A 26,549-nucleotide genomic window follows, 5' to 3' on the forward strand; every position below is an offset into this window, starting at 1 on the left:
CGAACGCCTGCCTAATAAAATGGCATACAATAATTTTATTTCCAGCAGACTGTGACTCGCCCCCACATGGGCCCCCGCAAAAAGCGACGTCTAGGATGGCTAATGAATTGTTGTTATTATTAATTAAAATGTTATTATTTTTTTAATAACGTGGGAGGCCCTTTTTATTATGAATTTCTTCGTTGTTTTAATTACGAGTGACATTGTCGTGTGGGCGTATTAGGTAAATGAAACCGCTCTTTGTATTTTATTTCATCATAATAAAGTCACACTTCTTCTGTTTCATTGCTTTCCCAAACATACGAAATCCATCCCAATTTACTATACCTACATCAAGGTTCAAATTAGAAATTGGAAATCTTGGTATGGTGGGCCTTTCGAGGTTCTATTGCTCTAGCTAGAGTGAACTCAAAAGGTTCTCACCGAGCGAAAGAATTAATAGGTACATTATTATTGAGCTTTAATTTTTAGCATATACTATCACACAAGCAAAGAGAATTAAGTAGACTTAATTCTCTTTGACACAAGTTAAATCTGCCTGCAAGTTTAAGTCCTAGCGACCATTTCACACACGAAAGCAGCGGGTTGGAGACAATTCCTCGTGCCAGTGAATAGGTCTCTGTAGTCGTATCGTTTCGATACCGTCCCGCAATCGTTGTTAGATTCGTTCTCGTCGTTTCCATTGTTTCGCCAACGCTTGTAGAATGTGTTGTCGAATTGTTGACCTAAAATTAAAGAAATTACTATTGGTGCTGTTGTCCATGTCACGCCTATGAATCCCATGACACAGTGTATAATGGAGATATGCTAAAACAGCCAATGAATCAGCAGTAATAACCGCCTACCAAGTTACCACAATCTTAAGATACGGCGTGATATTCTGGGGCGACTCCATATACCAAGAAATAACCTTCAAGGCACAGGAAAAATCTCTACGTTCGGTGTGTCGAATAAATAAATAAAATAAACAATTTAAAGGCGCCATTAAATAAAAATCAAAACCAAACTAACCTTTCACCGTATAAAAGTCTCCATTCTGAAACAGCCTCCTAAACCCAACGAAATACTCTTCCTCATATTCTGGCAACTTCTGGAAGATGACATCAGCTTCCTCAGCACTGGTGACCACCGCCAGGATCCCACCTTCCATGAAGCAGGTCTGCATGGCGTCGGTCCACAGCTTCTTTCTTTGGTTGAGCTTGTAACATTTTTTTGTTTTTTTGTCGTATATGTAGCCTGGAAAATTATTCAAAAATGGGAGGTTTCGATGATCAAATAAATAATTACCTATATTTTTTATCAAGTAGATACGTCTGCAAGTGTTAGTACAAACTTTATATTAAAAGAAAAATTAATAAGCAAGACTCGAACTTGCGACCTTTCGGAACACCACTTGTAAACAACCGAGCTACGAAAGCTTACCAGAAGTGTGCGAATATTTTCATTCCTTCATATTTCGTTTCCACGCCTTAGGGACCTAGGGAGCAATCGGCCTGGTAGTCCAGTCCTGGCCATTATAGAAACATCTGTAAAAAACCAAGATACAACAGTATACTTACCACGATCGATGGTAGGACAGGATGCAATAACCTCTTCGACCTTTTTGCAGACAAACGGCTTTATGCTGTCCGTGTCACATGCCTCCAGCTTGTAGGCGCCAGTGTTTATTTCCATCACCACGCATGCGCTCTGGCCTTCCAGATCTTGGTCTATATCTGGTAGAGGAGATGGTGTTGACAAACCTGGAACATTGAGGAAGGTAGGCAACGGCAATTGTGTCAAATTTCGCCATTTTGAACATTTTTATAAAACGTAACGACAAAAAATGTAACTATCGAACCTGCCCACAAAATTTAACGAGAATCAGTTAAGACAGGGGTCTTGAAACCCCGGCCCGCGGGCCAAATCCGGCCCGCACCGCGTTCCAATCCGGCCCGCGGACCCCCAAAGCGAGTGCCCACTGTCCAGCCCGCGGGAGCCAGGCTCCAGGGGTTCAGCACTCATTGAGAGTGGAACTGTTCCTAACAGCAGCAACCAGACACCCTCCCTCTGCCCAAAACCGACGGTGGCCCGCGCGAAAGTTTCTGAGGCGCAATATGGCCCTAAGCTAAAAATGTTTGGGAACCCCTGAGTTATGAAATGCGATCTATAGAGGAGAACATACAAAAGCATTTTTGCCCTAACGGTCTGACCGGTCAGTCAATGAAATGAAGATCTTCGCTAACGCTCGGTTAATAACTATCTATAACAAATAATAATAATTTAAATGATCAGATGCTGTTTGGACGAATGATAAGAGAATTAGATTGATCAAATGTCAGCCGTTGCTCGTGTCTGACCCAGACATAATCACATGACGAAATCGAATTTTTAACATTCCATCAAACAATTGGAAAAAGAAAAGCTCAGTATTCGATTTTGTATCTATCTCCTTTACAAACCGAAATAAATCGATACACGAAGGAAAAAATGACCAAGGCCTCCAGTGTCCAAGGCTGGAATGGAACCAGCGTCCTCCGTTTACGCGACAGATGCCTGAACCGCTCGGCCAGTCGGTCACTGGCATGGCTCAAAATTTCCGAGTATAACACAATTTCCTGAGGGCTTGTGGCGCCCCAAAAAAATAGTAGTGTAACAACCCGCCTACCCTTTTTTCCAATACAATTACTGGTTCACTACCGGTCGGTATATTGAGGGCAGATACAACTCGGGTAGAACCAGTTGGGGTGCTACCAGAGGTTATAAAAGGCGGTTATCCAGCTCGGAACGGGCACTTCGTGTCTAACCTTAGACCCGTTCGGTTTAATTATAAAAGTGTAATATTGAGAATTGAAGTGAATAAAAAGAAGTGATTTTAAAACCCAAGTGTATTATCATTGTTCCTGGAGTTCTCCTAGGTTTCAGTAGTGTGTCTACTTGAAATAATACAAATTAAAATAGTTATATAGAAAATAATTTAATTTGTTCTTAGACTATCTCCTTTACTTGCAATTCGAGAGAAAATAAATACTACTTCTACTATTACTATTACCTACCATCAACAGTCATGAACTCTCCCAGCCCAAACTCATCATGTATCCCAACGAAAATCTCCGTAACATTAGGCTTGAGTTTCATCGGCGCGACCAGGGTGCTCACAACGCTCCACTCATCTGCCGTCTTCGGGTAAAACAGGGCTGCGCCCTCATCGTCGCAGGCTAAGAAGGCGGAGCCCCAGGACTGCCCCGACAGGTCCCAGTGGAGCTTGTAGAAGGCGTCGAACTGGTCGATGTAGGTGTAGTCTTTCCTATAGAAGTGGTCGCAGTGAGAGGCTGCTGCGATGATAAGTCCTGTTTTGAAAATACAATTTTTATCATACTTGCCCATAAAAGGTGTAGGTGGTGTAGGTAGTGGTAGTAAATGTAGGTAGTGGTGTAAGTCACGTAGGCGACGCGGTCCGTACATACAGAAATGTCGACCAATGGATGTACTCTACGTACGAAATTAGGCAGAAGTTATATTTATTGTCCTTTTTCCTCACAAGTGTGACAATAACAAATTCTTCGGCCCTTAACCAGGGACAGGAACCGGTTACCTTAACCGGGGTTTTTCATAGGGTTATTTTAGAGGTGTTTATAAAAACCCCTACCATAACGGTAACCGCTTAATAAGGTAACACTTTGATTCGGTAACCCTATCAGATCGAGTTAACCTCTGTTACCGGTAACCGAAATAAAAACCCAGTCTATTCAGTTACCTCATTATGAGGTTTTTGACCAGTTCAAACGATTGTAATCTTTACGCACACTTAAATTCAACTTATTATTGAATAACCGAGGTTGGCATGGGCGGTCTATGAAGCCTCCAGCACAAACAAGTTTTGTTGCCTTTCCTTTGTTTATCTTTATACCTTACCTGTGTGGTGTGTTATTATAAACTCTTTATTTATTTTTCGTCTTAAGTTAGGTTTGTTATAATATGAATATAAAAGTAAAATATAAATATTATTATATTATAACTAAAATAATTAAAATAAATTAAATAAATTAAATAAATTAAATAGATAAATAAATTAAATAAATTAAATAAATTAAATAAATTAAATAGATAAATAAATTAAATAAATTGAATAAATTAAATAAATTAAATAAATTAAATAAATTTAATAAATTTAATAAATTTAATAAATTTAATAAATTTAATAAATTAAATAAATTAAATAAATTAAATAAATTAAATAAATTAAATAAATTAAATAAATTAAATAAATTAAATAAATTAAATAAATTAAATAAATTAAATAAATTAAATAAATTAAATAAATTAAATAAATTAAATAAATTTAATGAATTTAATAAATTTAATAAATTAAATTTTAATTTATTAAATTAAATAAATTAAATAAATTCAATAAATTCAATAAATTCAATAAATTAAATAAATAAATTAAATTAAATAAATTAAATAAATTCAATAAATTAAATAAATTCAATAAATTAAATAAATTCAATAAATTAAATAAATTCAATAAATTAAATAAATTCAATAAATTAAATAAATAAATTAAATTAAATAAATTTAATAAATAAAGTCAATAAAATCAACAAAATATAAATAAAGTAAATAAAATAAACAATTTTTTTAGTATTTTTTTTAGTTCTGATGGCACATCACTAAAACTACTTTAATGTAGCAAACCAGTAAGCAACCGATAATAAAGGTTACCATAACTGAATGAAAACCTGTTAAAAACCCTTAACAAAAACCCTATCGCGATGGGGTTTTGAGATTAACTCGGTTAAAGGTTAGGGTTACCGTTTCAATAAGGTTACCATTACAATCAGGTAACAGTATGATAGGGTTACCGAATGATAAGGTAACCGAATCGATTGGGTTACCGAATTGATAGGATTAAGCGTAAAGAGGGGTTTTCCGGTCCTTGCCCTTAACACACAATGAATGTTTTTATTGGATTGTTTGTTTTCCATGTACCAACGTTTGGTGTTTTTGTTGGTTGGCTGGTAGGGAATGCCTTTTGGATTAAGTCCGCCATTTGTACTTAATTGTATATCTTTGTGCAATAAAGTATAAATAAATAAAAATATATAGTCACAGATTTAAATTATATAGCTGTTCTCGTTTGAAATTTTGTTAAATACAGAAAATAAAATCAGTAAGTAGGAACTTGAACGAAATTGATTAGTAGATGCTTCAAATTTAATTAGGCTTAATGGAGATATCTACTAAGTTTCCATGGAAAACGCCGAAACTTAACTCCTTAAAACTTCCGCTGGCTCTTACTTAAATTGAATTAAGTAAATAAATTAATAATTTACTCACCGATTACAAACACGAGTACTTTAAGAGACATGTTGTTTACAGTGCACAGTGCTCCTTCTACGGAACTATTTTTAGCGTGCCTTATCGTTCAAATATAATGTTTTACAATCCTTATATATACCTAAGGGAATCGAGAAAAACAATTGAGGTTCCGTATAAGAATATTAATATCAAAACGTACCTGTGATTAATTAAAAGTGTAATCGATATCAGTAGCAGGCGATTTCTAAATCATAATAACGAGTCTGAGTCCAACCGTCCATAAGCTACAGGTGACCTCTTACCATCAGGGGGATCGTATACTTGTTTGCCACTGACGTGGTATAAAAAGATTAAAATGGCTCTAAATTGATTACCTATAACAGTTTCTTGCGCGGAAATATTTCAATATTCCGTCGATTCTTGTATTTATGATCAGTGATCACCAGCGATCACCTTTTAACACTCGATCACTGGATAGTTTTATTTATAGTTCCATAAATAATGCTCGCATTGATGGGTCCGATAAACGGAGCGGGGTCGGACGCGCCGTAAATAATGGAATAATCGGCTCTTGATAGCCGCATCTCCACTAGCGGGTTTTAGGGTTCCGTAGACAAGTGAAACTACTAAGTCAAACCAGAATTGTGTCGATCACGAGTGAGTGATTTAAATGAACTATATCTATTGATTGAACTCGCTCACTCTTCAACTCACTGATGACTTAACTTGCTCACTCGCTCATCTATCTCAGTGTTCCTTGCGTGCTCTTTCTCACTCATGATACGAATGAGCCGGCCGAGTGTGATGAGCGAGTGAGCGAATGAGATGATGCGAATAGGTTTCGGAGCGGTTCGGAAGAATTCGGAGGGTGTCGGGAAAACATGGCGGGATCGTATCGCGTGATTCGCCATCTTGGTCGCTCTTATGGCTGTGTGTGTGTATCTGATTGATTGACATTTCCCTCTACTCACTCTTGAACAGTATAGTCTACAGATCCACTGAGCGAAGTGAGCGAAATTAGTGATAACACAGCGAGCAAAAGATATGAATCAATTTTTTCAACTCAGTGAAGCGTTTTGCGCATCTCTACACAGTAATTCCTTCATCGGCGATATTTTTTCTATTTTAGGCAAACGTTTGCCGTCGCTCAGAGCAACGAGAATAATAATATCATCATCATCATCATCTCAGCCATGAGACGTCCACTGCTGAACATAGGCCTCCCCCTTGGACCTCCATACGTGCCGGTTGGAAGCGACCCGCATCCAGCGTCTTCCGGCGACCTTAACAAGATCGTCTGTCCATCTTGTGGGTGGACGTCCTACGCTGCGCTTGCTAGTCCGTGGTCTCCACTCGAGCACTTTTCGACCCCATCGGCCATCTTCTCTGCGTGCAATGTGGCCTGCCCATTGCCACTTCAGCTTGCTAATCCGGTGGGCTATGTCGGTGACTTTAGTTCGTCTACGGATCTCCTCATTTCTGATTCGATCACGTAGAGAAACTCCGAGCATAGCCCTCTCCATAGCTCGTTGAGCGACTTTAAGTTTTGAGATGAGGCCGATAGTGAAAGACCACGTTTCGGAGCCGTAAGTCATCACTGGTAACACACATTGATTAAAGACTTTCGTCTTGAGGCACTGAGGTATGTCGGACGAAAAGACATTACGTAGTTTCCCGAACGCTGCCCAACCGAGTTGGATTCGGCGGTTGACCTCTTTCTCGAAGTTGGACCTACCTAATTGGACTACTTGTCCTAGGTAGATGTACGAGTCAACAACTTCGAGTACCGAGTTCCCAACAGAGACTGGGATGGGCACAACATTGGCATTTGACATAAGTTTCGTCTTGTCCATGTTCATTTTCAAGCCCACCCGTTGTGAAACTCGGTTGAGGTCATCGAGCATCATGCTGAGTTCCTCCATCGACTTTGCCATGACTACGATATCGTCGGCAAACCGAAGGTGAGTGATGTATTCGCCGTTGATGTTGATGCCAAGTCCTTCCCATTCCAGGAGCTTGAAGGCGTCTTCCATTACGGCAGTAAACAGTTTCGGAGAGATAACGTCTCCCTGCCTTACGCCTCTTCGCAATGGAATCGCCCTCGTGCTCTGCTCCTGTACTCGGACCGACATGGTGGCGTTACTATACAAACACTTCAACACTTCGATGTACCGATAGTCAATATGGCATCGCTGAAGAGACTCAAGCACCGCCCATGTTTCCACCGAATCGAAGGCTTTCTCATAGTCCACAAACGCTAAGCATAATGGCAAGTTATACTCTTCGGTCTTCTGTATAACTTGCCGCAGCGTATGGATGTGGTCTATGGTACTATAGCCTTTTCGGAAACCGGCTTGTTCGGGAGGCTGGAAGTCATCAAGTCTGTGTTCGAGACGGTTCGTGATGACCCTTGAAAACAGCTTATAGACATGGCTCAGAAGCGTGATGGGTCTGTAGTTCTTCAATAGGTTGTTATCACCTTTTTTGAAGAACAGCACCACCTCGCCTCTATTCCATGTTTCAGGCGTTATGCCCTCGGACAAGACGGAATTAAAGAGCTTCTGGAGGACTTTAAGTACCGGTGTTCCACCCGCTCTCAGAAGCTCTGAAGTGATTCCGTCTTTGCCCGGCGCCTTGTTGTTCTTAAGCTGCTTCAGGGCCATCCTAATCTCGTACAGACTGATGTCCGGGATATCTTCGGTATAATGTCGGGACAGCTTGGCTCTTGGATCTCCTACCAAGCTGTTAACGGGCTTTGCGTTCGAAGTGTATAACTGTCCATAGAACCTCTCGATCTCACCTAAAACCTCCGCTTTGCTCGACGCTATGCTGCCATCTTCCCGTTTCAGCTTTGTCAGCTGGCTTTGCCCAATAGACTTGTCCTTTGCGAACACTTTGGAGCCTTGGTTTCGCTCAATAGTCTCTTTAATACGGTTAGTATTAAAGAGACGCAGATCATGTCGCAAGGACTTAGATATACGTCTATTGAGCTGCCTATATGACTCCGCGTCATCGGGAGACTGCAACTGTAGCGAGCGTCGTTCAGCCATGAGGTTTAAGGTTTGCTCGGTCAATTTCTGAGGTCTATCTTTAATAATAATATGGTTCTCTCGATTAGGACGGCTCGAAAAATCAAATAAATTCGCATCCGCTACAGGGTGTTGCCGTTAAATGAATAAGGTAATTTAGAAGGGATTGCACAACGAAACTTTTTTCATGGAAATGAAATCCAATATTGTTTTTGTGAGTTGTTTAACATGATTGACATAAATTAATATTTTATTATGAGTCATTAAATTTAAGAGAATATAAAGTGATAACCTTACAGGACAGTAGTATTTATACATAGGTAGTATTTAAGGATGACTCACGTTAGACCGGGCCGTGTCCGGGCCGGAGCTTCCGGTGTATCGTTTTCTATGGAAATCATCACGTGATCGCCTGTCATGTCATAGAAAAGTAAGCGCCGGAAGCTCCGGCCCGGACACGGCCCGGTCTAACGTGAGTCATCCTTTATGCATTAATAATGGAGTAAATATAATTATGTATTCGTATACTACTATGTAAAGTAACAGTCCGCGACGAATGGCGCCGTATTAGCAAGATCATCACTCATCGAGATTCACAATGATGACCACGACCACTCTGGCAAGAGTGTACCGACTAAGAAGAAGAGACTACTAAGTAATAACGTATTATCAAAAAATACCTAGTGTATCGGGATGACAAATGCTACGATCATTTTCAATTCACGTTTTCTCTAAACGATTGTCACATTGTGACCCGTTTCATTTCATTTCATTTCATTTCATTTCATTTCATTTATTTTGTTAAACATAGGTTACATGAAAGATGGTAGGTACATAAATATACATTGGCCTCTATGCTTTACCCACTATGCAGGTGTACAAAATTGTCTCGTGCGGTTATCAAATAAACGCATGCTTATGTCTAAAAAAAACCTACCTATTTGAAAACATAGTCATACATTAACATTAATACTACTACAAATTTCACTTAAAATACAAACTGAAATATTGTCTTACAATTATAATACAAAATTTAAATCCAATGTCAATAGAAAAGAAAATACATTTAGATATCAATAATCAATACAATTCTAATACAAGTCTGAGCCTTTATCATCATTTATGTATTCACTAATAGTATAGTAGCATTTGTCAATAAGGTACGAAGTAAACTGTTTTTTGAATTCATATATGTCAAGTACTTTAAAATTGTTTGGATTTTTATTAAATATTATCGGTGCCATGCCTAAGATGCCATTTTTCACCAGCGCGGTGTTACAACACTGTAGGGTTTTCAGATTCTGACTATATTGTTGACGTGTTGGAAATCTCCGGCCTTGATAAACGCTGCTGTATAAGTTTAGGTTGGTTTTGACAAATATAGCTACTTCTAGTATGTATAACGATGCCAGTGTTAATATTTTAAGTGACTTAAAGAAAGGTACACAGCTCTCTCTAACTTTTAGTCCGCACATTGATCGTACACAACGCTTTTGCGCTTTGAAGGCTATTTCTTTATGAACTGAGTTGCCCCAAAATATGATGCCATATCTTAACACCGAGGCTACAAGACCATGATATGCCATCAACATTGCTTCAAGGTTAACAGTTTTTGACAGTTTAAATAATGCAAAGGCTGATGTACTTAGTTTTTTACATAAATACTCTATATGATATTTCCAGCTAAGCTGGTCGTCAATCATTAACCCTAAAAATTTTGTTACCTCTACATTCTCTATTTCCCGTGAAAACCTTTTCCAGCGATTCTAAACTCCATGTAAATATTTTTAGAAAGGTCCGGGTTTATTGATCGGCCATCTGCTGCCGTTTGCATAATATTCCTCCCGATCCGAATCCGGGGCTAACTAACTTTATTGGATGTCTTATTACTCGATTATGCAGAAGGTTAATGGTTTTTGTTTGAAATAACGTAAAATGTTCGGTAAATATTTTATAAGATTACAACGGTCCCTTTCTTTTATAAGCCATTCGGGTAATTTCAGAAATTGGGTAGTACCGAAAATAATTTTTTCTACTCCCGTACTTTTATTTGTCATTTAAAGGGTCGTGAACACATCTTTAAAACCCTACCTTATATGTCGTTGTCACGACAAGTCTAAAGACTAAAGTCTTTTCCCCAAAAACGCATTTGTGCAGTATCTTTTTGGCACTTTTCGATACTTCGTGTAATGACCACTTAAAAAATATTGTATGAAATACAATGTTGCCAACCTTATTTTAAATGTCATCTCTGACAAATAAGTGAACCAGACTTGTTTTTTTTTTAATTTCATTCATTAATTTTCCCGCCCGTACCCTCCATTCTTTGCTACTTCTTGAATGTGGTTATTGTGGTTGTCGAATAAAAACTTAACTTTTGTGTTAAGAAACAGTGTCTTTCAAGTTAAAATGGATGAAGACGAAAACTTAGCGTCTAAGCCTGAAGAAATATCAGTGATAGCCCAAGAAGTCGCTAAAAATGTGCTGCCTGCGACTAGATGACATGAAAAATATTTGTTAAATTTACAATTTTATTTCAAAGTAAGTGCTTGGTCGTAGAAAAAGTATTGTATGCAACGTTGTTTAACCGAGTCTAAAAATACTCGTGGCGTCTTTATTAACAGTTTTCGGCTTCGCCTCAAATTGTTACACACGCCACTCGCCTTTATTGACCTCTCTTAAACAACAGTTTCATAAAATACTATAAAAGTCACTCATATTCAGTTATAAGAGTCCCGTTTCAGAATTACGAGTATCTGTCACTTGTTTAGTGTTTTTTCCTTTCGGAATTAAATACCCGAATGCACCCTACAGTTGTTATGTTTAGCGCTGAAAAAAACATAAAAACTTTTTGTAAATAATTTTATAAATGGTCTGAAAACAACCAAAGGTTGTGTTCTTTTATTCAGTCTTAACAAAAATACCCATTTAGCAACAAAAACATTGAAATAAAACATTACTTAATTTATAATTACCTACGAACATGTACAATGAATTTCTTTCATGAGATTTCGGAGAACTTATAAGTGTCCATTAAAGCAACATATTGCGTCTTACTTTATGCTATTGTTATTTTATACAGGGCCCGTACATTTTATTCCATTGACGACAAAAATGACGTAATATAACATATTTACAGAGTTTTTTTGTAACACTACCTACAATACTGTCGGGTTACTCGTTTTCACAGTGTAGGTATACTGGTATAACTAACCCATTGACGTGTAGAAAAATAGATACTTGTTACGTAAAAACACTGTTTAAAATCAAAAATAAGATGTATTATTAAATTATTTAATAACCTATTATTAACAATCAATTATTGAGTTGAGTGACAATAAGATGAAAGTCAGTTACATGTTTCCGCACTGTTGACAAATGTTATTACGTTAAAATCATACTCTATGTAGCGTGACGTCATTATTCCGTCATGACAAGTACGGGTAAACCATATATGTACTAAGAACATAAAACAACTGGTATTTTTGGCAAAAATGTAAAAATAACTAAAGGAAAATAAATAAATGCGCTCGGAGCTGAGTTTTTCAAAACCATACAAAGTACTATTATTTCCCATAAAACAAACGTAAGTGACTTTCGAACGCTCATTCAATGAGTAACCGTATTCTGTTGCCATACGTACCATTCTCAAACTTATTTTCAATGTGATTTACGAAAATACCTGGAGCCGTATGAAGTAAGCACAAAAATATAAAGGCTGTTTTCATAAGAAATGTTCCAGAATAAAGCTAAAGCACTTATGTAACTGTTTCTGGTACTTTGCGTTGTTTCCGCTGTTGCCAGATGTTTACTATTATGGCGAAAATAACACAAAGAGAGCTACTGCCTAGAAAAAATATTTTAAGAAAACTGCGCCAAAAGGAAACTGCTAAAAATGTGCGAATGGAAATGCTATATAAAAACGTACGTTCTTATTATTTAGGGTTCCGTAACCGAAGAGTGAAAAATGGAACTTTAATATAAACCTCTCGTTGCTCCCCAGTTCATTTTTATATAGAGTAGCCGTCACGTAAGATAATGTTTGTAGTTTTTTTGGAAGTTTAGCACATTAATTTATTTAGAAATGTGAAATTTAAATAATAAAAAGTGGTATAACATATTTCTTATTATTTTTTTAATTAAACCCAATCAAAAGAGACTTGGCTGACTATATAGTAACTATATATATATAGGGACCATCATTCCACGCGAGGGGTGGGGTGACTGCCGTCCGTCTGTCGGCAAGCTCTGCTGCATCAGAGGGTCTATCGCGAACAACGTTCGACGTGTTGCCTCCCTGTCACACTTCCGTACAAATTTACAAGTACGACAGAGAGGCAATACGTCGACGGTTCGCGGTAGGCCCTCTGTATCTGAAGATTCGTTCAGGACCCCTATTCAGATTTAACAATTTGTTACGGCATGACAAAAAATTATAAAGCTGGCAGATTAAAAATAATAAATAACAATGAAAGCCGTAAGTCGGTATTAGAATAAAATATTATTATTATATAAGCCTATACAGTGTCCCACTGCTGGGCAAAGGCCTCCCCCCTTGATTTCCATTCGTCTCGGTTTTGAGCAATCTACGGCCAGTCGTTAAGATATGCGTCCAGGTCATCCCGCCATCTCCGTCTGGGCCTACCAGATCCTCACCCGTCTTAACGTCTTCTAGAATCAAATATATATTGTAATTTTTTATTTATTTAAATAACGCAAGAGCATGAGTCCGATTCTCACTTTGCTAGTTCTTTTCATGTAATTTGGCGGTTACAGCTTGTTTCACTAACGTTGAAATGTGTCATAAAATTTTATAAGCCCCTATTATTTTTTACTCAATGTAAAAATGTTTATAACCCGTTATAAATGGTATTATAAACATAAAGTACTCGTTAAATAAAGTGTTCTTAAAGACCCTAACGAAAATGAAATCCCTCTTAACCTCTTAATGATACAACATGCGTACGTCGAATTAAAAGCTTTCCCTTTGTGTCCGAAGATAAAAGTGTACAGTGGCGTTCCAAAGTGCATGGATAGATATCGACCGTAATGCCTAAATATTACGGTTTAAACATGTCCATGCACTTTTGAACGCCAGTGTACTTACATAAGCGTATATGCGTATGCTAATTTTAATTAGCTGCCTGAAATAAAGATTTCATTCATTCATACGTTACTGCCGCAAATGTCATAATCGATGTTGCTGCCAATCCGAACGGTATTTCTGATTGGTGCTCGCGGTCAAGGCAGAATAAAAAAAAATTAAACAATATGAATTAGTTGAAGCAGAATCGGCCGCATATTCCCAGGGCGGTACAGTTCGCAACAAAAGTGGAATGATTCATAAATCTCAGTTATTGTTCGGATCGCGCCCGCTCCGAATTACATGTCCGAATTAGCCAACTTTTTCTGATGAGGACAAAGTTGGGCATGTTTCCTACTCGTGATTTATAATATACATTTTATTAAGGGAATATGGGGAATAACTTTTTGTATTGTTACTATTCAATTAAATATACATGGTAATTAGTATTACAGAAACCTGATAAAAAGTTTATTTTGCCTCATTTTGGTAAAAAAGTGATACCTATTCAAAAGGCATTCACTGGCACCTCGCATGCAAATAATGTCTGCAGAGGTGCCAAGCTAATAGTTTTGCTGTAAATACAATCATAAGCATAAAAAAAAGAAGTTTTTACCAAAAATAAATAAATGTGTAAAATGGACTGTCAATCCTGTCACTGGCCTTTTGAAGACAATGTGATGTAATAAATCGATCATCCATAACCATTGAGTTATTATTTACTACTATATAGAGACGACATACCAAACAATGAAATTGTCGCAGTCACAAACTGTACCGCGCGACCAAAACGTCGTAAGCGCCGTAAAATTCATGGCGGTTACGCGTTTAGGTCGCGAGACTCACGCTCCGCTTCTAATCTATGGTTTGGTGCCAAAACGGCAGCAACGCATGGCGCAAAATACTGGTTTTCTGTGCCGGTTCTTTACGTTAGTAATAATAGTTCAATGTCCTGAGGAAAAAAATATCAGTGCTCATCAGACATCTCTTCAGCAGCTAGCTTCTGCCGGGCTTCGACCGTAGAACCTCCTGAAAATACTGAAGGTAAATCATCATTGTAGCGCTAGTAAGTATACCAAGCCGCTATAATATTTACAGGTAGCGCAGTCAGGACGAGCACATCGTCCTAATGCGGCCTTTGTACTCGGCCGGTCTGTGACAACGTTATCCCGCGTGAAGCCAGCCTAATGCTCGGTCTGACTCGTGTAGCTTTATGTGAAAAGGATTACTGGTATAATAAGGAGAATAGTACTGTCTGGTCGGTAGCTAAATCTGAACTACTTATGTATCCGGTACGTCGTGAAGGTTAATTAAGTTTTGATAAAATATTGTGCCTAAAAAGAGGATTAGATTATAAGAGACAGTATTTTTCAAAACATAGTTCATATTCAGAACTATGAAAACTGGAGAAACAACTTTAAAAAGACCTTTTATAGTTCTAAATTCGATATCATGACTGATAGTTATAAAAATCCAAAAATTACTCAAACAATAAGTGACTCAACATATACTTCGTGACATCAATGAACCAGATAGTCCAAGCCGCTATAATAATTACAGGTCAGGACGAGCAGATTGTCCTAATGCGGCCTTTGTACTCGGCCGGTCTGTGACAACGTTATCCCGCGTGAAGCCGGCCTAATGCTCTGACTTGTGCACTGCAACATGTGAAAAGAATTTACTGGTAAAAATAGGTACTGGATTCTACCTACCTGTTTATATTATCCTGCAGGTTGAGACATTTCGACATCATCGATGAGAAAATATCCAGCTATACTCATATTAAATTACTCGTACACCTAAACAATGCTACGGTTTGAAAATCTACCCACTAATCAGTTATTTCACAATCTGGAAAAATTGACATTTAAAATTTTTGTCTTAAAACAAAAGACAAAACAATACAATAGACTACAAAATTAATAAATCTAGTTCAAAAACAAAGCAAGCGGAGCCAAGAGCACTTGATAAGCGGCTGTTTTAAAAGTCAAATCACCAATCACAAAATATTCAAAGCTGCGCCCGAGACTGCTCCGACTTGCAAATCATACTTCGCGTGTACCTTCGTGTGGTTAGTTCATTTCCACTACATTATGTATGAATGGACGGGAATAAATAACGACAAAACATTCCATAATCCCTGTCTGTGGGGATATGATGATTGTTTTTTTATCGCCTTTATGGGGGTTTTTAAAAAAAAGTATATCATTTACTTCTTTTCGAAAAAGTAACAAAGTTTGGATTATTTTGCCTCAGAATCACGAGGACTATTAATTGAAACAAAAAAAGCATCCGCAGTTTTTCATAAGAAATTTGAAAGTCAGTAAATTTTTGTGACGGTCCGTACAAGATGTATCTGAAAATGCGTCACAAAACTGAACGTTTTTTTTCCCAAGCTGATGGTTTTTCGAAGTAAGTAAGTCACACAAAGAAATGGTATTTTTTTTTACTGAAAATACCCTTATCATTCTAGTTCATTTAAAGATTTTTTATGTTTTCCGAATTCTACAAAGAGTTCTCAATGAAATAAGATTCGAGCACCTTTTAAAATCCTAATTTTGTCGCCGCCAGAATTGAAGTCAAACACACAACAAGTGAAATTACTTACGGCAGCATTTTTAAATTCGGTATTGATCTGTTTTCGAACTGATCGCAAGTGCGATTGACAACTGCAAGATATAACACAAGTTTCTTCAGGTATCTTCAAATATTGAGCCCTTCATTCGTTCGTTTACTACTTTTTGCAGTTAGTAATGCAAATTATCGAACAAAAACTTGGCAACGGCAACGTTTTGGCCTGTGATACCTAATAAGAAAAATAGGTACTGGCCCACCAAAATAATTACAATAAAATGATGCCACCTCACTACGCTTGTTTCTGAACCTAATAGAGCACGAAGGGATAATTGCCACTTGAACTGTTATTAACATCACAACCCCAAAAAACAGTCTTCTTTAATGTTTAATGCGAACAATTTTAAAATTTTCCTTTAAAAGTTACTGTAGGTATTAGCTTAAAAATTACTTTGCCTATGGCTCCTTATTTTCCCTTTTTTTGGAAATGCGAAAGAGGCTTGCTGAAATTCTTCTATTTACATTTTCAGTGGGTAATTTTCATTGTTTATTTACACACATATATATTATTATATAAGTAGTAAAAATATAACAAAATAAAAACTTTTTACAAAAAAAAGCAAACCGACTTCAAAAAGGATGAAATAAAATATTATCCTTTTTGAAGTCTATGCGTTACCAACTGATATGTTTGAAGTCGGTGCCAAGCCAAATTTTGAAGCATACCATGATTTCGGTGCGATTCGATAAGGATGTACATACCTACGTTGGATTGCCTTACACGACGACAATGAACGTACTTTCTGTAGGTACAGTCGACGTTAAAAATATGTTTACACTTTTCGCCTTATTACAAAGGAGTAAGGTGCAAAAGTGTAAACATATCTTTGACGTCGATTGTATCTAAGAACACACGATCAAACCTTCTTGGCGCAGTCTGTACCATGTTTGTCGGCACATTAGTGGAAATCCAATGCATTTTTTTTCCGTCGTATATTTTAAAGAGCATTTCTTACTAATGCTCGAACAGTCTATAGCACGCAAGTGTGAGATTGGGACTGAGTAATTTTCCGTCCCTTATCCAGAGGACTACATTTCAAAATATAAAATAATTCAAGAAATTTACCTTCTTGCCAAATTTCACCAAAAGCGGTTCAGTTGTTTAGCCATGAAAAGGCGACAAAGAGGCAGACAGAATTACTTACACATTTGTAATAGTTATTAGTACAGTTCTAATGGGATTTATAGCAATAAAGCTGATTATTTTTGACTAGTATTGTTACTACTTGGCTTGGCACCGACTTCAAACATATCAGTTGGTAACGCATAGACTTCAAAAAGGATAATATTTTATTTCATCCTTTTTGAAGTCGGTTTGCTTTTTTTTGTAAAAAGTTTTTATTTTTCCATTTTTAGTTTTAACGCATTGTTAAGAGCGCGACGCATGAATGAAAAACAAGATCATGTTTAACACTAAATTCGTGTACCTATTACTTTAATAAATATGTTATCAGGAATTTTCTCGAGCCCGTCTGGGAAATTATAATTCCTGTCACTACTACACTAAATCCGCCACCATCTTCCGCCCCGCCACTGACCCAATCCCTCAACGCCCCGATCACTCAACCTCACATCGCATCAACCCCTGATCCAGGAACCCCTCGACCCAGAACCAGGAATTTTCTCGAGTCCGTCTGGGAAATTATAATTCCTGTCAACTAAATCCATCCGCCCGCCCCGCCACTGACCCAATCCCTCAGCCCCCCGATCACTCAACCTCACAGCACATCAACCCCTGATCCAGGAACCCCTCGATCCTGAACCAGCAACCCTTCAACGGCCATTCCCCGACCCCTTAATCCCTGACCCCTTAACTCCTAACCCTAACCCCCGGTCAGTAGCCTTACATTCATTTGATGATATATTCGCTAGCATGTGTGTAACTTACTTCCTATGCATCTCGCTCGTACTAACCTTAGTGTGAGCGAGATGCATAAAAAGTTACAGTTAGATGCATAAGACGTTAGCGAATATGTCAATGTCAAACTCGTGGTAAGGCTACAGTTGCAGTACATCAAATTGGTGATTTTCGGAAGCAAATGCTCGAGTTCCTTTAGAAAACCCCGAAATCACTTAACACGTGCCTTTAAAAATTGAGGAGTTCCCTCAATTCCTCATGGATTCCATCATCAGACCAGAACCAAAAATAATACGGAATCACCTTGGAGGTAACTTCTTCCAAACAAAAAAATAATTACTCAAATCGGATCACAGGTGCCGGAGTAATCGCTGAACATACTTACAGTTAAAGAAATCATCATCATTATCATCAAAATAATCATCATCATCAGGTCTACTTCATCAAATTGGTGGTTTTCGGGAGAAAATGCTCGAGTTGCGTAAGAAAACGCCCGAAACACCATGCATGTGCCTTTAAAAATTGAGGAGTTCCCTCAATTCCTCATGGATCCCATCATCAGAACAGAACCAAATTAAAATGGGAACAACTCGGAGGTAGCTCCTTTCAAACAAAAAAAAGAATTACTCAAATCGGACTACGGATGTCGGAGTAATCGGTGAACGTACATATAAAAAAAAAAAAATAGCCACAACCGAATACAGAACCTCCTCCTTCTATGAAATTGAAGTCGGTTTACTCAAATCGGACTACGGATGTCGGAGTAATCGGTGAACGTACATATAAAAAAAAAAAATAGCCACAACCGAATACAGAACCTCCTCCTTCTATGAAATTGAAGTCGGTTAAAAAGCAATAAATCGGAGAGAAAGGAGATTGCGATGAGCTTTTCTTGTACTTAAAATATTTTTTAACCACAATATTTATTACATACATTATTTTAGGATACAATTTATGGCGTAGAAACTAATAGCCGACTGACTGCCTTTACAAAGACATATAATACGTTTTCCGGGTCCATAATTAATGTTATTGATGGCTCTGTCATTAACATCATCAAGCTCCAAGAAATACTATTCACCTAATGGTTGGACGGTGCAAACGTAATAAGATATAACATTGGATAAATATAATCTCTTTTTTGTTGTGTAGAAAAGGAAAAGGAAATTGGACAATAACAATTTCCTAGGTTTTCTGAAGCTCGTGCGAACGCCAAAGCTCTGTTTTCCTGGGATAGCGGTGCCGTCTTAAAGTGGTCGTCTTCATACAAAATAATACGGCTAAATATGAGTAGTGTTTTGTATGGAGACTGCCGCTATATGACGGCACCGCTATCCTAGGAAACCAGAGCTTAAGGAATGGAACTCACTTCCTGCGAATGTAATCCCAGTCCGCTATTAGGATCGTTTTAAATCGAGAGTGAATAGACATCTTTTAGGTAAGCATGCTCCATCCTAGACTGCATCGGCACTTTACCACAGGTGAGATTGTAATTATAATTAAAATTAACAAACAAACTGCAGACAAATAAACCTAAAATTCTATAGAGATGTAAAAGTTTTCAAGGGTCGGAAAAAAACGAAAAATCGAATATAATTATATAAAAAATATTATCAATTTATCCTTTGTATACTTTACTATTATACCGCATTTTCGGATACAAAACATTTCTACCGCAACGACTGGCAGTCACAAGTGTTACAATTATGAACAATGTACTTCCATGATCCTCACACACAAGGAAATTAAGAGCCGTTACGCACTGTCGACTGGTCGCCGGCGACTGTGACTTTCTATAGGCGTTTACGCACTTAGTCGCCGGTCGCCCGGCCGACTCGGCGACTTGCTGCATAGTGGCGACGCACAGCACAAGCGACTGCTGGTTGCCGGCGACCACTAAGAACACGGGTTCAAACGGAAGCGTTCACACTGGGAGCAACTGTAGAGACGAAAAATTTGTATCCCTCTCTCTCTCGAACATAGTTTTGAAGAAAACAACATGTTTTAGTGATGCTTGTGCTCGGCTTGGTCTCCTGGCCCTAGTTGCCTATGTTTTGGTCGCCGAGAGACCAAGTCGCCAGCGACTAGTCGACGGTGCGTTACGGCTCTAAGGATATTGTACAAGATTAAGACCAGTAGCAAATTGTAAACACCCCCCAACATTGTTCGCTAACATTTTTACCCGAACAACCCTCTCCGAGTTATTATTTGCTCTATCGTATGGACTTGTTGCTTCGCGTAACTTTTATGAAGTTTTTCCTTTTGGGTAAAGAGTTTTATGTTGTGTGGTTATGTTGGGAATGTTACTGCCTTTTTTATTGAACTCCATTTTATTTTTCATCACACTTGCTCGGAAAAGATGTATTTACACGTAGGGCTTGCGGGCGGGAAATTGAATTTTTCGCCCTAGGGCGGAAAAAATCTTTTCCGAGCAAGTGTGATGAAAAACACTTATTTACACGTAGGGCTTGCGGGCGGGAAATTGAAATTTTCGCCCTAGGGCGGAAAAGTGTTTTATACAGAAGTTTGTTTTTATTAATTCTCCTTTTTTTCCTTACAAGTGTGATGAAAAACATTGTGTGTGCCACGGGCGGTAAAGAAATTCCGAACTCGTGAACATTTTAAGCCCTCGCTTCGCGTCGGGCTTAAAATTGACACTCGTTCGTAATTTCTTATTTCCCGCCCTTAATACACAATGTACTAATAATTAACAGTACATATGGTGCTAATTTACCGCCCTAGTGCGGTAACCAGCACTATACGCGGAAAAGTTAAAGGATCATACTAATAACATGGAAACGCACTAGGTCTAGAGCAAACGATTTAATCTGAACTGGATACACGACAATGCATAGACCGACGCTACCGTCCCTTCGCGGGAATTCATCTTGACAGAGTGTGGGGGCTGACAGCTACGCTGTCAGTACGCTGTCAGTTAGGGCACGTTCAAAACCCCGCTAACAGATTCGGCCATCTGACCATAACCGTCGCCCACGACGGTTTCTTCCACCTGTGCCGCGCTGAACATCACCACCAGTCTCTCCGCAGCTCAGCTCAGCAGCGGGACTCACTATAGCTCACTAGAACTGTGAACCGATCAAATTCATTTGAATAAGTAGCCCGTACGCAACGTTTTTGTTTCAAAAGGCTTTCCAACGATGTCAACAATAACTTTGTGTAGTTCAAGAGACTTTAACATGTTATTACTAAATAAATTAATGTTCACGTGAGATTACACTCCAGATGTCTACTTATTTTATCAAAATGAAAACAGACTTCCACAATTCACTTTACTGTTTACATACTTTTAATAACTTTCCTTATTCAAATCCAAGACTGAATAATAAATGTCAGATATTAGGTGCAGGAACTATTTATAGTCAATCGAATTCATCATATCATTAAATTTAGATCCTTCTGAAATGATGCATGACTGGCGTTGCTTGATCAACGGACCACCGAAGAGAATAGGTAAGCACCACACTGCTCTATTAACGAAAATAAGGAACGGGCTCACATCTGACGTCATTGTTGTAGATGTAGATGATGCGTGCTCCACGCAGGGCCGGCACAGGAGACATTGCGCTCGCTCGGCTCGCTGGACCTCGGCCGAACAACAAGCGCACAGCTCCACGTCCATGGCTGCCTCCAATGCAGCACATGATCTCTCAATTCTATAATCCATATAATACTTGAAACGTTCCGTTTTACAACAAGGTACACTATGCCTTCAAAACAAACCATGTCTTTCGTAGACCAACCTAAACGGTGAAACATTAGGTATTACAATTTCGACATTTGCACCTTCTTAATAGGCTGTAGAACATTTAAACATTTCACATTTCACAGTGATCTGATTTTCTAATTATGTCAATTTTGTATATCAAAACTCAAATTACGTCAAACAAAATTATGGGTCATCTAACTTTACTTGTACTTTATATTACATTTTGCCTTACCAGCATCAACTTTGTTACCATTCCTCGATGTTCATCTCAAGCCAAGCCATAGGCATGAGGGAGTTCGCAGACTTCATCACCGCACAACGAATGCGGAAGGCGCCGTTATCCACGTCTCTCAGGTCTTGCATGTAGAGTAGACACTGAACATCTCCGCCCGAAAGCGCAGTAACCATAAACATCAGTGTGCTGAACTGAAAACAGACGTCACCGCAAGAAGCGTCGTGACAACAGGCATCACCGCCCAATGGCGTGTGAAAACATACGTCACCGCAAGAAGCGTCGTGACAACAGGCATCACCGCCCAACGGCGTGTGAAAACATACGTCACCGCAAGGAGCGTCGTCACAAGAGGCATCACCGCCCAACGGCGTGTGAAAACATACGTCACCGCAAGAAGCGTCGTGACAACAACCATCACCGCTCAACGGCGTGTGAAAACATACGTCACCGCAAGAAGCGTCGTGACAACAGTCATCACCGCCCAACGGCGTGTGAAAACATACGTCACCGCAAGGAGCGTCGTCACAAGAGGCATCACCGCCCAACGGCGTGTGAAAACATACGTCACCGCAAGAAGCGTCGTGACAACAACCATCACCGCTCAACGGCGTGTGAAAACATACGTCACCGCAAGAAGCGTCGTGGCAACAACCATCACCGCTCAACGGCGTGTGAAAACATACGTCACCGCAAGAAGCGTCGTGACAACAACCATCACCGCTCAACGGCGTGTGAAAACATATACGTCACCGCAAGAAGCGTCGTGACAACAGGCATCACCGCCCAACGGCGTGTGAAAACATACGTCACCGCAAGAAGCGTCGTGACAACAGACATCACCGCCCAGAGGCGTCGTTGAAAACAAGCACCAGCGCACATAGGCGTCATTGAAACAGGCGTCACCGCGAAAAGCGTCGTGACTACAGGCATCACCGCACACAGGCGTCGTGAAAACAAGCACCAGCGCACATAGGCGTCATTGAAACAAGCGTCACCGCAAGAAGCGTCGTGACTACAGGCATCACCGCACCGAGGCGTCGTGACTACAGGCATCACCGCACCGAGGCGTCGTGACTACAGGCATCACCGCATACAAGCGTCGTGACTACAGGCATCACCGCACACAGGCGTCGTGACTACAGACGTCACCGCATACAAGCGTCGTGACTACAGGCATCACCGCACACAGGCGTCGTGACTACAGGCATCACCGCACCGAGGCGTGTGAAAACAGGTTTACTTCATCCTCTTGCCAATCTCACGTGTAGACGGCTTACTGTTCAGCTCATCTCACTGCCAACCGCAATCATGTCATCGCGCTCAGGCCACCGAGTAGCCTCATTTCACATTATGCCGCATCAGCCATGTCAACATTTCTCGCTGGCAGCAACTCGTCAAACACATGATATACTTGCTTATGTTCTTCTGAAAACATACTAAAGGCAGTAAATTGGTTCATGCAAACATGTAACACCAATGGCTTTATGCAGCTTCATGCTGTTTCATACCACTCAACCATGTAACCATGTTACATTACATTATATGCTTATTAGGTCTACTCATCTTTCTAAATACTCACATTTTAGCAACTTCCAAAATACAAAAACATTTATTCGTACTTCAATTTAATTATTTTACTCAGTTTAACTTTGCATTCAAATTGTTTTACTTGACTAACATGTCAATCATAAACTCAGGATTACTCTAGCCACATAATCTCAGGGCTAGAACACTTAATAAACAAACACCTCATTTTTATATTATCTTGGGAAATATACAAATAGCAGTTAATATTTTTTTTCATGTTAGCATACTACTCATGATGTAAAACATTGCAGTTTTATTACCATCATTCATTACTTCCATACATTATTAACATTATCATCCCTTACTCATAATTCAGGTAATAGACTTCACAATGATTTGTAAATTGTTTGTCATAATCAGACTATTGAGCACTCACCTACTCATATATGGCTACCACCAGCCTCGACACCGACACTCCAGCCGGCACAAATCACCCCCCATACACCTCGCCTGCACTAACATGCGAGTACGAGCGAGATGCACAGAAAGCAAGACACCAAACGCGAGCGCCATTCTATTCTAGTGGTCAATTTTGCCCTTAGTTCACCTTGTGTATACTTTGCACAATAACCCACCAGGCAGCACCACGCTTGTGTCAGTTGCATAACCCAATTTTCCATCAAAAATACTATCTGTGAACACGATGTAAGAACACACAGACAAAAGTAACATTTTGATAACGGTATATCACCATACTTTACATACTGTACTAAAACTGTGCATGAATAAAACTCTCATGCATATCATTCCTCGCTCCTAGTAAAAGTCATTTGAGATGAGTTAACAACACTTGACCGGATAGTGGTCAATTTTGTCCTTACTTCCTCTTGTGTAAACCAACCAACTATAAGAAATATTAGCATCACACTTGTATTAGTTGTGCCAGTCCATATTCCATCACATTTACTATCTGTGAACATAATGTAAGCACACACACACACAAAACACTAAAATAATGCTTAGAAAACAGTTCATCTCCACAACTTTACATACCCCGTTGTTCGGAATAAAGTTGCTACTCAGCTGATACTACCCCGGTGAGGCCCGGTCAGCTTTAGCAATATTGCACTTATATTACCTCTTTGAACATTAAAAATTCATTCAATACAAGTGATTGCTTGTCTTCATCATAATTAATATTGAATTCAGCATTTTTTTCCAAGATCCAAGTACATTGATTGTACGCTACAATTAAGAATTTCAAGTTTAAAGCCGCCAAGACTGGTTCCATGACATGTAATATAATTTTGATCACTTATATACTTTCTCAACGGCACAAATTAGACTATGTGCATAATCTCAAAGAATACAATAACACACTTCACAGGTTTTAGGTAAACATTCACTACAACATATTCAAATATACTTACACCTTTCAATTTAAATATCTCACAGTATTTTATTACCTGTTTTGCTATCATAAACAAACCACTTTGCTGTGATATCAGTCACATTGTTTGATGCATCCAAAGGTATACCAGTGTTAGAGATGTTCACCTTGTTTCATATGGGCCTGCCGTAGCAAACTGACTATATCTTGTTCCACATTAACCACCGATTTGTTGCATCATCAAATACCTACATTCCTTGGAGTTGGATTGTTCATTTCTGTTCTGCAAATCAAACACAAGCACCCCACAGCCACACTAAGCCTAGTGTGGTATTATATTAACAATGCATGTCGTGCATGCATTTATGTAACAATAAAGTATATGTTCCATACAAATAACACACCAAGGCAATCAATACCATACCAATTGATATACAATGCACATTTATTTACAGGACTTAATGCCCAAACATTAAAGAACAAACTCCCATATCATTTTACGCGTTAGGTTATGCGTAAGTGCGTAATACATTTTATCTACACACATATCATAAACTCTCTATGATGCCTTCAAAATCCGTAAATAATGGCCCACGTTACGATAAACTGTTTTGTTACAGCAAATTTCTTATCTGTGAAAATGTGGTAATAACTTCATTACTATATCAAAACCGATTTGGTAATGACATTCAAATTTCGAACATCTCTGAAAAAAAAAGCAATTTGATTTGACCCCTATTCTAATATCAGTCGAGATGACGTTTTATTCGAAATCAAATGACAATTGCATACAATATTGACAAATCTCGCTTGTAAGTTGGTATCGGACGATATGGTAATCGACCCCGACTCTAGTTTGTCTTTGAATTAAAAAAAACTACGGATGCGTGACATGCGTGAAAAAAGTTTTCATTTGCCGCCATTTAACGTACAGTTTATCTTTTAATTAGTTTGCAAGTAAAAAATAATTTGTTCTGTTGTTTTTAAAGTAACTATAACAAAAGTTTCGTGTAAAATGTACGATAAAGATATTTCGGAGACGCCATCTCATATCCGCGAGTTCCGCCAGAGAGGAAAGTGCCCCAATGTCGGCTGTAATATGAGGTTAGTGAATATATCATAGAAAGTTTATAATATGTGTGTAGATAAAGCAGTGTATGTAACTGTACATAATTAGGCATTAAAACACTCGTGTGATACTATTATGAAACTCATTTCATTCGTTTCATAAACCCACACTCGTATTTTAATGCCTTTCATTATGTAGCAGTCACATAAACTACTATTACTCACACAAAACGTTCAGTCAGTTTAGCAATTCAACATACCTGCATTCAGGAATGGCAAAAACCATTGCCAAATAGTTTATAAACACTAATAATGCTTCATTTGACTCTGGTAATCGTGATGGAGTCTTGCTGACTCGCCTCGTTCACGTAACTTACCGGCAGACGATAATACTGTACTTACGTATTTTTTCTCATTTGTTTGATTTGTAACAATTCACACATTTGCTAAATAGGCATTTGTGCAATACATTTAAACACTTCGCGACCCAAAACCCAGTGCATTTTATCAAAATAGATACGCGTCCATTTTGTACGTAATGATGCTACTTCCAACACTACGATTTCGTTGGAGAATCAACTTATTTGGCCGAAATATTTTGTGAGCATGAATATTAAATATCTCGCTTCTGAACTAATAACATGGAAACGCACTAGGTCTAGAGCAAACGATTTAATCTGAACTGGATACACGACAA

General features: G+C 38.6%; 1 protein-coding gene across 1 annotated transcript; it reads right to left on the reverse strand.

Annotated features, from left to right (window-relative positions):
* Positions 1-266: 266 nt before the first annotated feature.
* Positions 267-22,040, reverse strand: LOC134796963 (uncharacterized). Its single transcript, XM_063769156.1, has 6 exons — positions 21,883-22,040; positions 21,362-21,633; positions 3,036-3,329; positions 1,560-1,742; positions 1,012-1,236; positions 267-725 (listed from the first exon to the last, which is right to left on the reverse strand). The coding sequence occupies exons 1-6, from the start codon at positions 22,038-22,040 to the stop codon at positions 547-549; spliced, it is 1,311 nt and encodes a 436-aa protein (XP_063625226.1). The 3' UTR covers positions 267-546.
* Between the last annotated feature and the right edge of the window lie 4,509 nt (positions 22,041-26,549).

Source organism: Cydia splendana, chromosome 14 (genome assembly GCF_910591565.1).
Source record: "Cydia splendana chromosome 14, ilCydSple1.2, whole genome shotgun sequence".
Lineage (NCBI taxonomy): Eukaryota > Metazoa > Arthropoda > Insecta > Lepidoptera > Tortricidae > Cydia > Cydia splendana.